The sequence below is a fragment of the Trematomus bernacchii genome, unplaced genomic scaffold (assembly GCF_902827165.1).
Source record: "Trematomus bernacchii unplaced genomic scaffold, fTreBer1.1, whole genome shotgun sequence".
In the NCBI taxonomy this organism is placed as follows: domain Eukaryota; kingdom Metazoa; phylum Chordata; class Actinopteri; order Perciformes; family Nototheniidae; genus Trematomus; species Trematomus bernacchii.
In genome coordinates this window covers 1,140,915-1,151,677 of record NW_022988066.1, presented here as the reverse complement: position 1 = coordinate 1,151,677, position 10,763 = coordinate 1,140,915, and the positions used below count along the sequence as shown (strand labels likewise).

General features: G+C 39.1%; 1 protein-coding gene across 1 annotated transcript; it reads left to right on the top strand.

Moving 5' to 3' along the window:
- The first annotated feature begins 1,241 nt into the window (after nucleotides 1–1,241).
- On the top strand, nucleotides 1,242–10,712 carry tmc8 (transmembrane channel-like 8). Its single transcript, XM_034120737.1, has 16 exons — nucleotides 1,242–1,548; nucleotides 2,303–2,552; nucleotides 3,162–3,295; nucleotides 3,391–3,525; nucleotides 3,617–3,669; nucleotides 3,741–3,880; nucleotides 4,738–4,885; nucleotides 5,468–5,632; nucleotides 5,718–5,869; nucleotides 6,394–6,466; nucleotides 6,575–6,675; nucleotides 7,344–7,530; nucleotides 8,303–8,505; nucleotides 9,201–9,344; nucleotides 9,540–9,618; nucleotides 10,198–10,712. The coding sequence occupies exons 1-16, from the start codon at nucleotides 1,506–1,508 to the stop codon at nucleotides 10,357–10,359; spliced, it is 2,169 nt and encodes a 722-aa protein (XP_033976628.1). The 5' UTR covers nucleotides 1,242–1,505; the 3' UTR covers nucleotides 10,360–10,712.
- Nucleotides 10,713–10,763: the final 51 nt, after the last annotated feature.

Below are 10,763 nucleotides of genomic sequence, written 5' to 3'. Positions count from 1 at the left end.
TCTAAAAGGCTCATAAGAAATGACACCCATGCTCATATTTCTTAGTAAATGGTACTGACTGGAAGCATTAAATGTTTGTGGTGTAGAGAGTGGGTGGAAAGAGCCTTCTTGCAACATCAGCTCTTACAAACATCCTCAGATCATTTCAAGTGTCTTCAGTGAATGATAGTTCACATGGATTCAGTGAAAAGGGCAGATGATTTTTACTTACACCATGGTAAGAAATTGACCATTGGTTATTACATTGCTTTAGACCTTAACCCTCCTGTTATCCTCAGATTTACTTTACACCCTTTAAACTAGGGTCAATTTGACCCCAGTAGTTTAAAACTCAAAAATGATCATATTCCACATGTTAACCAAAATGTATGTCACTGGTGCTTTAGGTATCTTAGTTGACTACCTAAATAATCATTTAAATAAAACATTACCCCAACCTTCCCCCCTACAGACCCCTTTATACATCCAGAATTCCTATTATGTGACTATCGAAAAATATATAAATCATCATAAAATCTCACTGATTGAAATAAAATGTTAAAGTAAGATCTTTTTGATGTTGACCAATAACTAAAGCAGAGGGCCGTTTTTTTTTACAATGATAGATTTGCATGTAAGTCACCTCAATATCATCCTACACGATCAACACAAATATGTGTAAAATGTTGACATTTTAATATGTTTTATACTACTATAACAGCCTGGGGTCAAATTGACCCCAAGGAACACCGATGCGTGCAAAGTGCGTACAGGACATTTAAAAAAGATCTTCATGTTCATTTTATGTTTACCCATTAGTCCTCACTGAATTAGGAAAAGTCATGAAATACTAAGCAAAATAAATAATGCGAACCATTTTTTTAGATACGTTAAACATTGAATGGGGTCAAATTGACCCCAAGGATAACAGGAGGGTTAAACTGATTGATTATGGTGGCAAATTGTATTCCAAAGTATAGTTAAGTATAATTTGAAACCTGTGTTGTTTCTATAGCTTTGCTCCTTAGTGGATTTCGCAGATAAAATCATCTGAAACAAGATCAGACTGCATTATAAACAATTTGATAGGACTTCAACATATTCCCACTTGTTTTAAGCATAGTGTGTATGTGTGGGCGTTTGTTATGTTGTACAATTATTTGTGATATTTCCAGCCACCAATGCAACGCCTGTTTCTGTATCCTGTCATGTGATTTCCTGTGATCAGTCAAATTCAGTCGCAGTCAGTCTATATGTGAACATATGTGACATTTGCTCCACCTGCCACCAAGTGAGCCCTACCAACAGGGCTTGAGGAACAGCTCTAGCTTTAGATCAGCAGCTCAGGGGTCTCACGTTTGGAGGGTGTTGATGTGGGATGCAATGCAGAATGTTTTGATGCAGATTGCGGACGTAACTTTTTCACAACTTTAGGTTGCAGCTGGAGATGTGTGTGTTTCATGTGAAGCCAGGAGATTGGCGTTTGAGCATTAGTTATTAGAAAAGAGGAAGTGCAGGTAGAGAAAATGGAGGCGCACAAAACTGTCAATTTCATGAGACTCCTATCAGGTAACAAAAAAGAATACAAATGTGCTTGTGCATTTTCCGTGTGTGTGTGAGACGACATTTAGCTTGTTCCTGACTGTGACTGTATTTCGAAGTAAATATTTCAATGCTGAATGTCAACTGTGCTGAATGTCAACTGGTTAGCCCTCTCATGTCTAGTTCATAATCATTCATAAAGGGTTGAATTTTAGTATTACACAAGTGATATAAACATTGAAATACTTCATGATAATCATTTTTACACACCAGCAATGGCTAGAAGACACTAATGACATTTCATCTGCAGGAAAGATAAGGAGAAAAAAGGAAAGCAAGCAGGAGGGTATAGCTGTCATGTGTAAAAAAACATAGTTCGTATATTTATAATCCAACAAATTAATAAACAGAAACTGAAATTAGTATTCTCAAGTGTCTCAATTAATGTTTGATTCATTGCGTGCATTAGCCTATGCTATTTGATGAGCTATTATTTTGGTATGTTAATGATTATTTAAGATTTTTTTTAAGCATAAATGCCAAAGATTTTCTGGTTTGCACATTGTTAACTGATTAGCAAAACTGAAATAAAAAGACAGACATTTGAGGATATAACCTTGGTTTCCTTACCCAGCGTATCACTTTTGATTATCAATTGATCAACTTATCAAGAAGATAATATGCAGCTGATAAAAATAAACTACCCTACCCTTACGATTAGTTAAATATCTCGTATGAAAACATGCACTTTAATCCACATTCATGTGTTTTCTCACCACAGATGACAGCACTCACTCCACTGTGTCGTCGGACTCCTGTGAGTACTACCAGACGGAGATATTTGATCTGCTGCCCAGTATCCAGGCCAGTCGGCCCGAGCAGAGCAGAAAGCCCAGCGAGGCCTACCAGGATGGCCCCGTTCCTGGGGAGGAGAGCGTCCATGGCCACCTGTCCAGTGGACCCAGAGATAAGGCCCTCACACAGCCACTTAGGAACATGGTCATCTGTATTCAGGGGAAGAGAAGCGCCAGGTGGGAAACCTTTTTCACTCCTCAAATCTGCCTCCTCTCATTCTGGATCTTATTTTGACTTCCTCCTGTATAAGGTCCAAGATTTCCTTGCTCTAGTCAGTGCATACACCATTTGGTAGATACATATACAATTGATTTTCTTTTAATCAACCTACCATTGTTTTGTTTTAATAACTGTAACCCAGTTGTTCCCAACCTATATTGACTTATAATGAGCTATGTCTACTTACATGTAGACATGGACTGAAGATGTGAAATTATCCAGCAAGTCACATTTAAAAACATAAGAAAAAAGCGTTTGGATGACAGAAAATATGGCAGTTCCTATGGTGTTAATCATGGGCCGCTGAAATTGATTTTGCAATCCAAGAGACAACTGCCTGATTAACCCTAAGAAGAGAGCCTTTCTTAAATATATGTCTTTTTAAAGTAAAAAAAATGGCATCTCATCAAGTGTTTGTTTGCCTCCTTTTAAAAAGCACACTGTCAGCATTTCAAGTGAGGAGACATAATTAAAACATCTATTAATGGTATTTTGCTGTTTAGGGTCAGGGGTTTAAACTCGATAAAAAGGCATTCATGAAATACCTTCCTTATGCTGTTAATTAGGGAAAGGAGGAAGATGCAAATCAGCGAGTCCTGGAGGCGGAGCCAGAGCATCAACAGGAAGAGGGTTTGGGCGCAGATTGGAGGAGCTTTATCAGGCCTTTTGCCATGGCAGCACACTCTCCACGCCATTGAAGGTAAAAAAAGGCCTGAAGTGCATTATAAGGACCTGTTGTCCAGGTGATTTTACCTAAATGCTGCTGCACTATAAACCCTGACTCATCTGTTGCAGGCAAGTTTGGAGTCGGCGTGAAGGCTTACTTTGTGTTCCTCAAATACCTGGTGCACTTGAACCTACTTCACTGTGCTCTCATCTGCGGCTTCATTCTGGGGCCTACCATATTTTATGGCAGCAGCAAAAGCAGTGGTGAGTCTGCATTAATGACAGATTACAGTAAAGTATATTAACCACAACTCGATGCCTGCTAAAACACAGTGTGTTTTCTGTGATTTTGCAGAACCTCTGAAGTTTGGAGGCAATGACTCAGTTTTGGACTTTTTCTTGGGATCGGTAAGGATTTGTGTGTGTTTGTGTGTGTGTGCTGTATGTTCTATGTGTAATCAAATGTCTCCTCTCTACAGGGCTACCTGGATCGTTCTCCGGTCTTCTATGGTTTCTATACTCGTGGTTCCCTGAATTTGCAGTGCTTGAACACACCTCTGCTGTACCTCGCTGGAATCCTCACCATCCTCTTCCTCAGTCTCATCCTGGTGGTCCGTAGGTCAGTTAGGATATAACTGCACAAGAACAAAAACGTTATATAGTCTCTTTCATTACATCTTTATGAAACTTTAATTTTTTTGTTGATTTTAGCAGCCCCTCTGGACAATAGTGGTATCGTATTCCCGCAAATAACGCAGCAACATGATCACCCGCGCCTCGTTTTGTAAATATGTTGATCTGGCTAGCGCATGCATCCGTTTTTTGGAGTGAGTGGAAGAAAGACGCAAATGCATATTTTGTCATCATGCATTTTCTCATAATCACAGAAAGCTTTGCATTGCTTTGTTACTTCAACAAACAAAGCTATGTTAGCTACCAACATTAGCAAGAGTGTATAGCTTTGTTAAAGTCACTAACGTAGAGTCATATATCAATGTAAAACCATGTCTCGCAATGTAAATCCTTAAAAAACAATACATTTTAGACCACTCTGGGAGGACGAGTGCAAACTAAGGTTTTGAAACCTTTCAAGTCCCAGTTTGCCGAATCTGTTCAATGACTGAACATAGTCTTTTGTATTGTTTTTTTGTTCTTTGCCAAATTCTTGGGCCCTTTGTTGGTCATGACCTAGTATCAGTAATAACCACAAAATTGAACGGCAACAAATTAATTCTCCCAGAAAAATACCCTCCTGCTTTCTCTTCCTATTTTTGTGCTGTAAACCGTGTGATCTTGTGACAAGCATTCAGAATAACTATATAGAAAATAGCCAATCATGATGCTGATGGCCTTGTTTGCATATATAGGTCATTAGAGTCATCATTATTGAAATAAAACTGTTCACAACTTGCTAAAAACTCCTCGTAGTATCTTTAAAGAAAGTGTCTGTTATAAATCTACAAACTTCTCCGATAGGACAACGGTTGGCTTCAAGCACACCTGGATGCTCGGGAAGCGTTACAGTATGAACATGAGCTTCAAGATATTTTGTGGATGGGATTTCACGATCCAGGACCCTGCGGCTGCCGCTCTCAAACGCAGCTTCATAAGAAACGATCTCAAGGTGAGTAGACAGGCATATCACAAGCAAGCGCTCTTCTAATTAACCTTGGTAGCTGACCAAATGCTGGCAAATTTAGTAGACACTAAATCTGTCACCCATACCATCCCCTTGTTTCCCATATAATGTTGGGTCTAACTAGTCAGTCCATACTGCGGGTGTAAATTGGGTTGACATGTTCCAAATCATGTTGGGGACTGCTTTTTACATCATTTTTATCATTATCAAATCATTCATGAGTTTCATGAACAAAGTTACTTTTTACAGATGTGCAGCTCTGTAGCTCTATTGAAATTATACTGATTATTGGCAGAAACAATGGTGGATAAAAATGGTTGACCTTGTGTTTCTATCCTCTTGATAGAACCAGGGAAAAGGTTTCTTAAGTGACTATTTCTTAATGATTTTCATCTTCTTCTAAATGAAAATACCTGGCAAATGAAGAGGTGTACACGTGATTAATGAAGCTAGACTGTATGATTCTTGATGGTGTTCCCACTGCTGTTCTAATGGTTTGATAGAGTTAACATTGAGGTCTACGCTCACAGTAGAAGGGTTTCCCTGTGTCTTTCTGTTGGTCCTCAGCTGTTTCTGGAGGAGCAGAGTTTCTCCCGGCGCGAGGCTCAGAGGACACTTGGACAGCGAGTGCGTCTCTACCTGCTCAGGTTCTTCCTCAACCTACTCGTGCTGGCTCTGCTGGGCGGAGCCTTCTCCCTCATCTACTTCGCCACCAAAACATCGCAGGACAAGGTGAGACTGTGTTGCTGATTTTTCCCCACCGTGTCCTGGATGTGGTGAATATATTCATACACTTTCACTCTCCTGTGTTTCTCAGATTGGACACCACTGGTTGGTCAGTCTGGTCCTCGAGTACCTCCCTCCCATAACCATCAGCTTCGTCAACCTGCTCCTCCCTCACATCTTCCGCAAGATCTCATCTTTTGAAGACTACTCTTTCACCATGCAGGTCAATGCCACGCTTGTGAGGTAAGGTGCACATGGAGAAAAACCCAGGTCACATGACTTGAACTCGATTGAGAACCGAGTCACAAATGATATGACATTAGAGTACATTTGACAATATAAAAAAACCATCTTGTTGACTTGAATTTTAACTCCAATTACTTGTGAATTCAATCAGACAAAACCCTTTTAAAAGTATGTTATTTAAAAAGTGGACTCTCACAATCCAATTCATTTTCTGAATGGACTTATGTTGACATTAATTATTTCCAGCATGTCAGCACTTATTTTATTGTTTTTTATTAGCAATTGGTTTAAAACCTCTGTTTTGTTACTGGGTGCCTGTTGGAAAAAATGATACCAATAACAATTTAGTTTCAGTACAAATAGTGGGCACTGGAAAAATAAAACTAAATTATATGAAAAACTTGCAAGTCGACATTTCTAGGTGTATTGAGACTTTTTTCTTGACTTGGGTTTCGAGAGCAAATCAATGTCTTGGTTCCAAACACACACACACACTTTGGTTCACCCTGTCTTTTCTTCAGGAGCATCTTTTTAAAGCTGGCTTCACTGGGGATGTACTTATTTTTCATCTTCAAAACAACCAAACATGAGCCAGTAAGGAACATTTATGTTGTAACATCATACAGACTGATATGTGATCTTAGGTATATGTTCTCAAGTGTGTTCCTTGTAAACCCCCGTTTCTTCTGTGTTTGTTTACAGCAATGCTTGGAGAACTTGTTTGGTCGAGAGATGTACAAGATGTGTATCTTCAACTTCCTCACTGCTTTTTGCAACGCTTTCTTCTTGAACTACCCCAGGAAGTGGGTTTGTTTGAGATCAACCGTCTCTTCCTTTCTTATTCAGTGCCGTGGTTAAGGTTCAAGGTTCTTTATTGTCAAACTGACATAGCTACAGAGTAATTATGTCGGTGAAAATCTTATGTCACAGGCTTCTCCAACAATGCAACATAATAATACAGATAGTAAAAGTAATACAAAAAGAAAAATAGTTCTAAAATAAAGTGAGTATGTGGAATAGTGCAGTACGAGTCTATATACAAGTTATTGGAATGATATATATTAGATAGTAGATATATATTACTAAGTAGAAGATGAATGTTTTGAAATTGTTTCAGCAGTTCAATTGTTTAACAGTCTCACTGCCCACGGGAAGAAACTGTCTCCGAATCTAACCTATATTTCGTTGTAAATGACTGCTTTATTTTATTGCTATCTCACTATATTTACATTACATTAATGTGCATTACGGTGTTCTTAATATAGTTCGCTATCTGTGTGCTTTTTTAAAATTTTTGTTTTATATTTTATGTATGCACCATGACATCAAGTCAAATTCCTCGTACGTGTGCACCTACATGGCAATAAACCCGTTTCTGATTCTGATTCTGATTCTATAGGGAAAGGTTGAAGTTTTACTTTCTATTTAAGATTCATGTCCGTTTTTTTCAAATTATCTTAATATCTGACAGGCTGCTGCATGAGAAGTATCCCTCATCCTTTCTGGCCCGATTGTGTGGAAAACAGCACTTCCTGGTCCCTTTCAATGTGTTGGATCTGGTGTACAGTCAGACTGTATCCTGGGTTGGAGTCTTCTACTGCCCTCTTCTGCCGCTGATAGAAGCCGTCACACTGATGGCCACTTTCTACATCCAAAAGGTTGTCTGGGACGTGAGAGTTATAGACCCTCTTACACAAAACTGTGTCTCTTTTGGTCTCTCAATGTTTAAATCCAGTTCATAATCAAGTACGGGCATTAATGTCACAAAATGAACAGAAGAACAACGCCCTAAAATGATAGAACTTATCTCACTATAAACTAAATAGTAATACTACTTCAATAAATACAACAAGGATCTGATAAATGTGTTCAGATAATACCATAAACTCAAATTACTCAATACAAAAATACCAAAGTTAATAGATACTTTGGATCAACCAAAATACTGACATTCAGGTGGATGTCATTATTTGTTTGGCAACATGATGATTTTTGCACAAATTGGTTAACAAATTCCTTAAATAAAGGAATGATTTTGGATAAAATAAGCTTTTTTACTCAGCTCATTTGCTCACAAAGATTAGCTTAGCTTAACAAAAAGACTGGAAACAGGGGGTAACAGATAGCCTGGCTAGGTCCTCTTTAGCTCTCATAATAACGTGTTTTATCTAATTTCAACTGTAAGAAAATCGAAAGTAAAAATGTTTTGGTTGTATGTGTGGGGGGGTTGGTACAGTGACCTCCTAGTCCTGTCGTCATTAGGCAAAAGGCTGAAAATACATGAAATGACTGAATCCAGACAATAAATAGTCTGTAACATAAGACTGTTTGCAGGTATTTGTTCGATGTAGATGGACTTGTGCACAAGATGCACTAATGACCATCAACTGTATTTGAACAGTCCATGTCTTTTTCTCTCTCTGTGTTCAGTTCTCGGTCCTGCGGTGCTGCGTGGCAGAGCAGAGGATGTTTCGAGGCTCCAGCTCCTCCGTTTTATTCCACTTTATGTTACTGCTCGGTCTCCTCATGGCTGCAGCCACACTGGGCTTCAACCTCTACCAGCAAGAAGGCACAGACACAGGGGCGTTTCCTGAACCTGGAAACATTCGGGGCTTAGCCAACAGTTCATTAAGGTACATAAGGTACCGGGCGCTACAGTGGACATTTCTACTGCAACACTCCCCACACGCACACACACAGTGCACACTGTTACAATGAAGGCTCGATAATCAGCTCACGGCATATAGGTGTAAGCAGGGGTAACCTCACCTCCTCTAGGGGGGTCCTCACCTCCTCTAGGGGGGTCCAGGGGCATGCTCCCCCGGGATTTTTTTTTTTCTTATGTCCATCTTCAAAAACTCAGAGTCCGACTGACAGTTTAAACATTGTCACACGATAGGTACCTGTCAGCCAATAAGACACGTTTATTTCCATGCAACTCTCTGGTGGTTGGTCTGGTGTCTTTCCTCTGTTGCATTCACCGAACACGAGAAATTAAAATCCTGCAGTCCTCTCTAGTGTCATGATGAGGTTCAGGTAAATAATAATAATAATAATAATAATAATAATAATAATAATAATAACTTGAATTTATATAGTGCCTTTCATAACCTCAAGGTTGTAAAGCACGGTTAATGTATTATATTATTGAGGGAGAATTGTCCGGGGCCAGGCGACGCGCCTGCACACACATGTACTTTTTAACTGTAATTTTGAGTTGCAGCCAACTATTGTAGCAGTGTTGATTCTCAATACACCCTATTTGTTTCTTTAGCCGTTTTAAATGTTCTTTTTTGCTGTTTTTTTCCTCCTTATTTTTCCCCTCCAGGTCCTCATGTGGTCCATTCGGAAATGGACTAAGTGTGTTTAATGTGACAGGAGTGTGTGTGGACAGCCTCCCAGGCCCGGCGCAGTCCACTCTCCGCTACCTGGCCTCGTCGGCCTTCGCCCTGCCGCTCATACTTGCTGAGATGTAAGTCTGCAACAGGTTTATTCACAAACACTGGTTATGTTTTTGACCAGTTTTTCCGGTTTGAAAGGAAACAAATGTAATATACTGTGAGACTGTTTTAGCCTTGGGTGAGAGAACTGGAAGCACAGTGTGTACAGCTGCTTATATCATGTGAACATAATAATCATCAATGGATATATTATTCTGTTTCCTCAGTCTAATCTTAACCTCATATGTGTCACGGGGACGAGCCAATCAGAAGGCCATCGAGAGACTGAAAGACATGCTGGTGATGGTTAGTCACATGTTATCAAACGACTAACATATTTAATTTGTCATAGACAAGATGAGAAAACATATGATTTGGTTGTTGCAAGGGAATCAGTCATTGGTTTATATCAGGGGTGTCAAACTCAATTTCATCGCGGCCCACATTAGAATTATGGTTGCACTCAAAGGGCCGGTGGTAACTTTAAGACTATATAAAATAATATATATAAAATAATTTATTATTTAACAATATTTCCTCTGCATTGTATTATTATCGGATAGGGTAATAACTTCATAATTAACTACGTCTGAAAGCAGAAGTCTGGGGCAAATAATTGCAAGTAATGGCAAGTCTCTTCAGTGCCATCTCACAAAATTAGATGCATTGTGGGACATGTAGTTTATGGGCAACGTGTTCCTGTAAAGCGGCACGTAACCTTATAATAAACGTATTATATTCTTTGCAAGCTCTTGTGGGCCACATACATGAAGTGGCGGGCCGGATTTGGCCCCCGGGCCTTGAGTTTGACACCCCTGGTTTATATGGTTAGTGTATATCAGAGTGTTGTTGTGTCTATAGACTTGTGTGTCTTCCCCCCCACAGAGCAGCTCTGATAAGCGCTTCCTGGTGAAACAGCATACCACAATGCTCAGACGTCAGAGAAACCCCTGCAGAGTGCGTCCTGCTACCATTGAAGAGAACCAACCACTGACTCCATCGCATGAAAACAATTCAAGTCTGGAGCTGAAAAAGTCAAGTGGCTGAAAAAAAAAATGAAACTGGAACTCACTGTTCCAGTTTCATGATATGAAGATAAGGTTGTGGTTGTAGCCTCTTTCTGCAAAAGTTTTTATTTTAACCTTATGTTTAAAGGGATTGTTTAAAGGGATTGAACTCTTTTTTCATCGTCCTTTTGTGACTGAAAACAGTGTTACATTTTTTTTCAACTTTCATTATTACTGTAAATTAAGAATTCATGCAAACGAATCTTATTATATCATCATTTATATGATGTTCAAAGTATTAAGTTGTTTTTCAAAATGTTTCTTTACCTGAATTCAATGACCTGTGAATGTTTTTCAAATATCTCGATAATTAAAAATGTTTGGTTTATGCTTTTTTTTGTTGTTGCTTCATTTGTTCTGTAAAATGAGCCAAAAATGCAGCCT

Excerpts from the sequence above, each read along its gene's own strand:
- tmc8 (XM_034120737.1), top strand. The coding sequence starts at position 1,506 with ATGGAGGCGCACAAAACTGTCAATTTCATGAGACTCCTATCAG. Across the intron at positions 2,553-3,161 it reads CAGGGGAAGAGAAGCGCCAG|GGAAAGGAGGAAGATGCAAA; the intron begins GTGGGAAACCTT and ends GCTGTTAATTAG. Across the intron at positions 7,531-8,302 it reads CCACTTTCTACATCCAAAAG|TTCTCGGTCCTGCGGTGCTG; the intron begins GTTGTCTGGGAC and ends CTCTGTGTTCAG.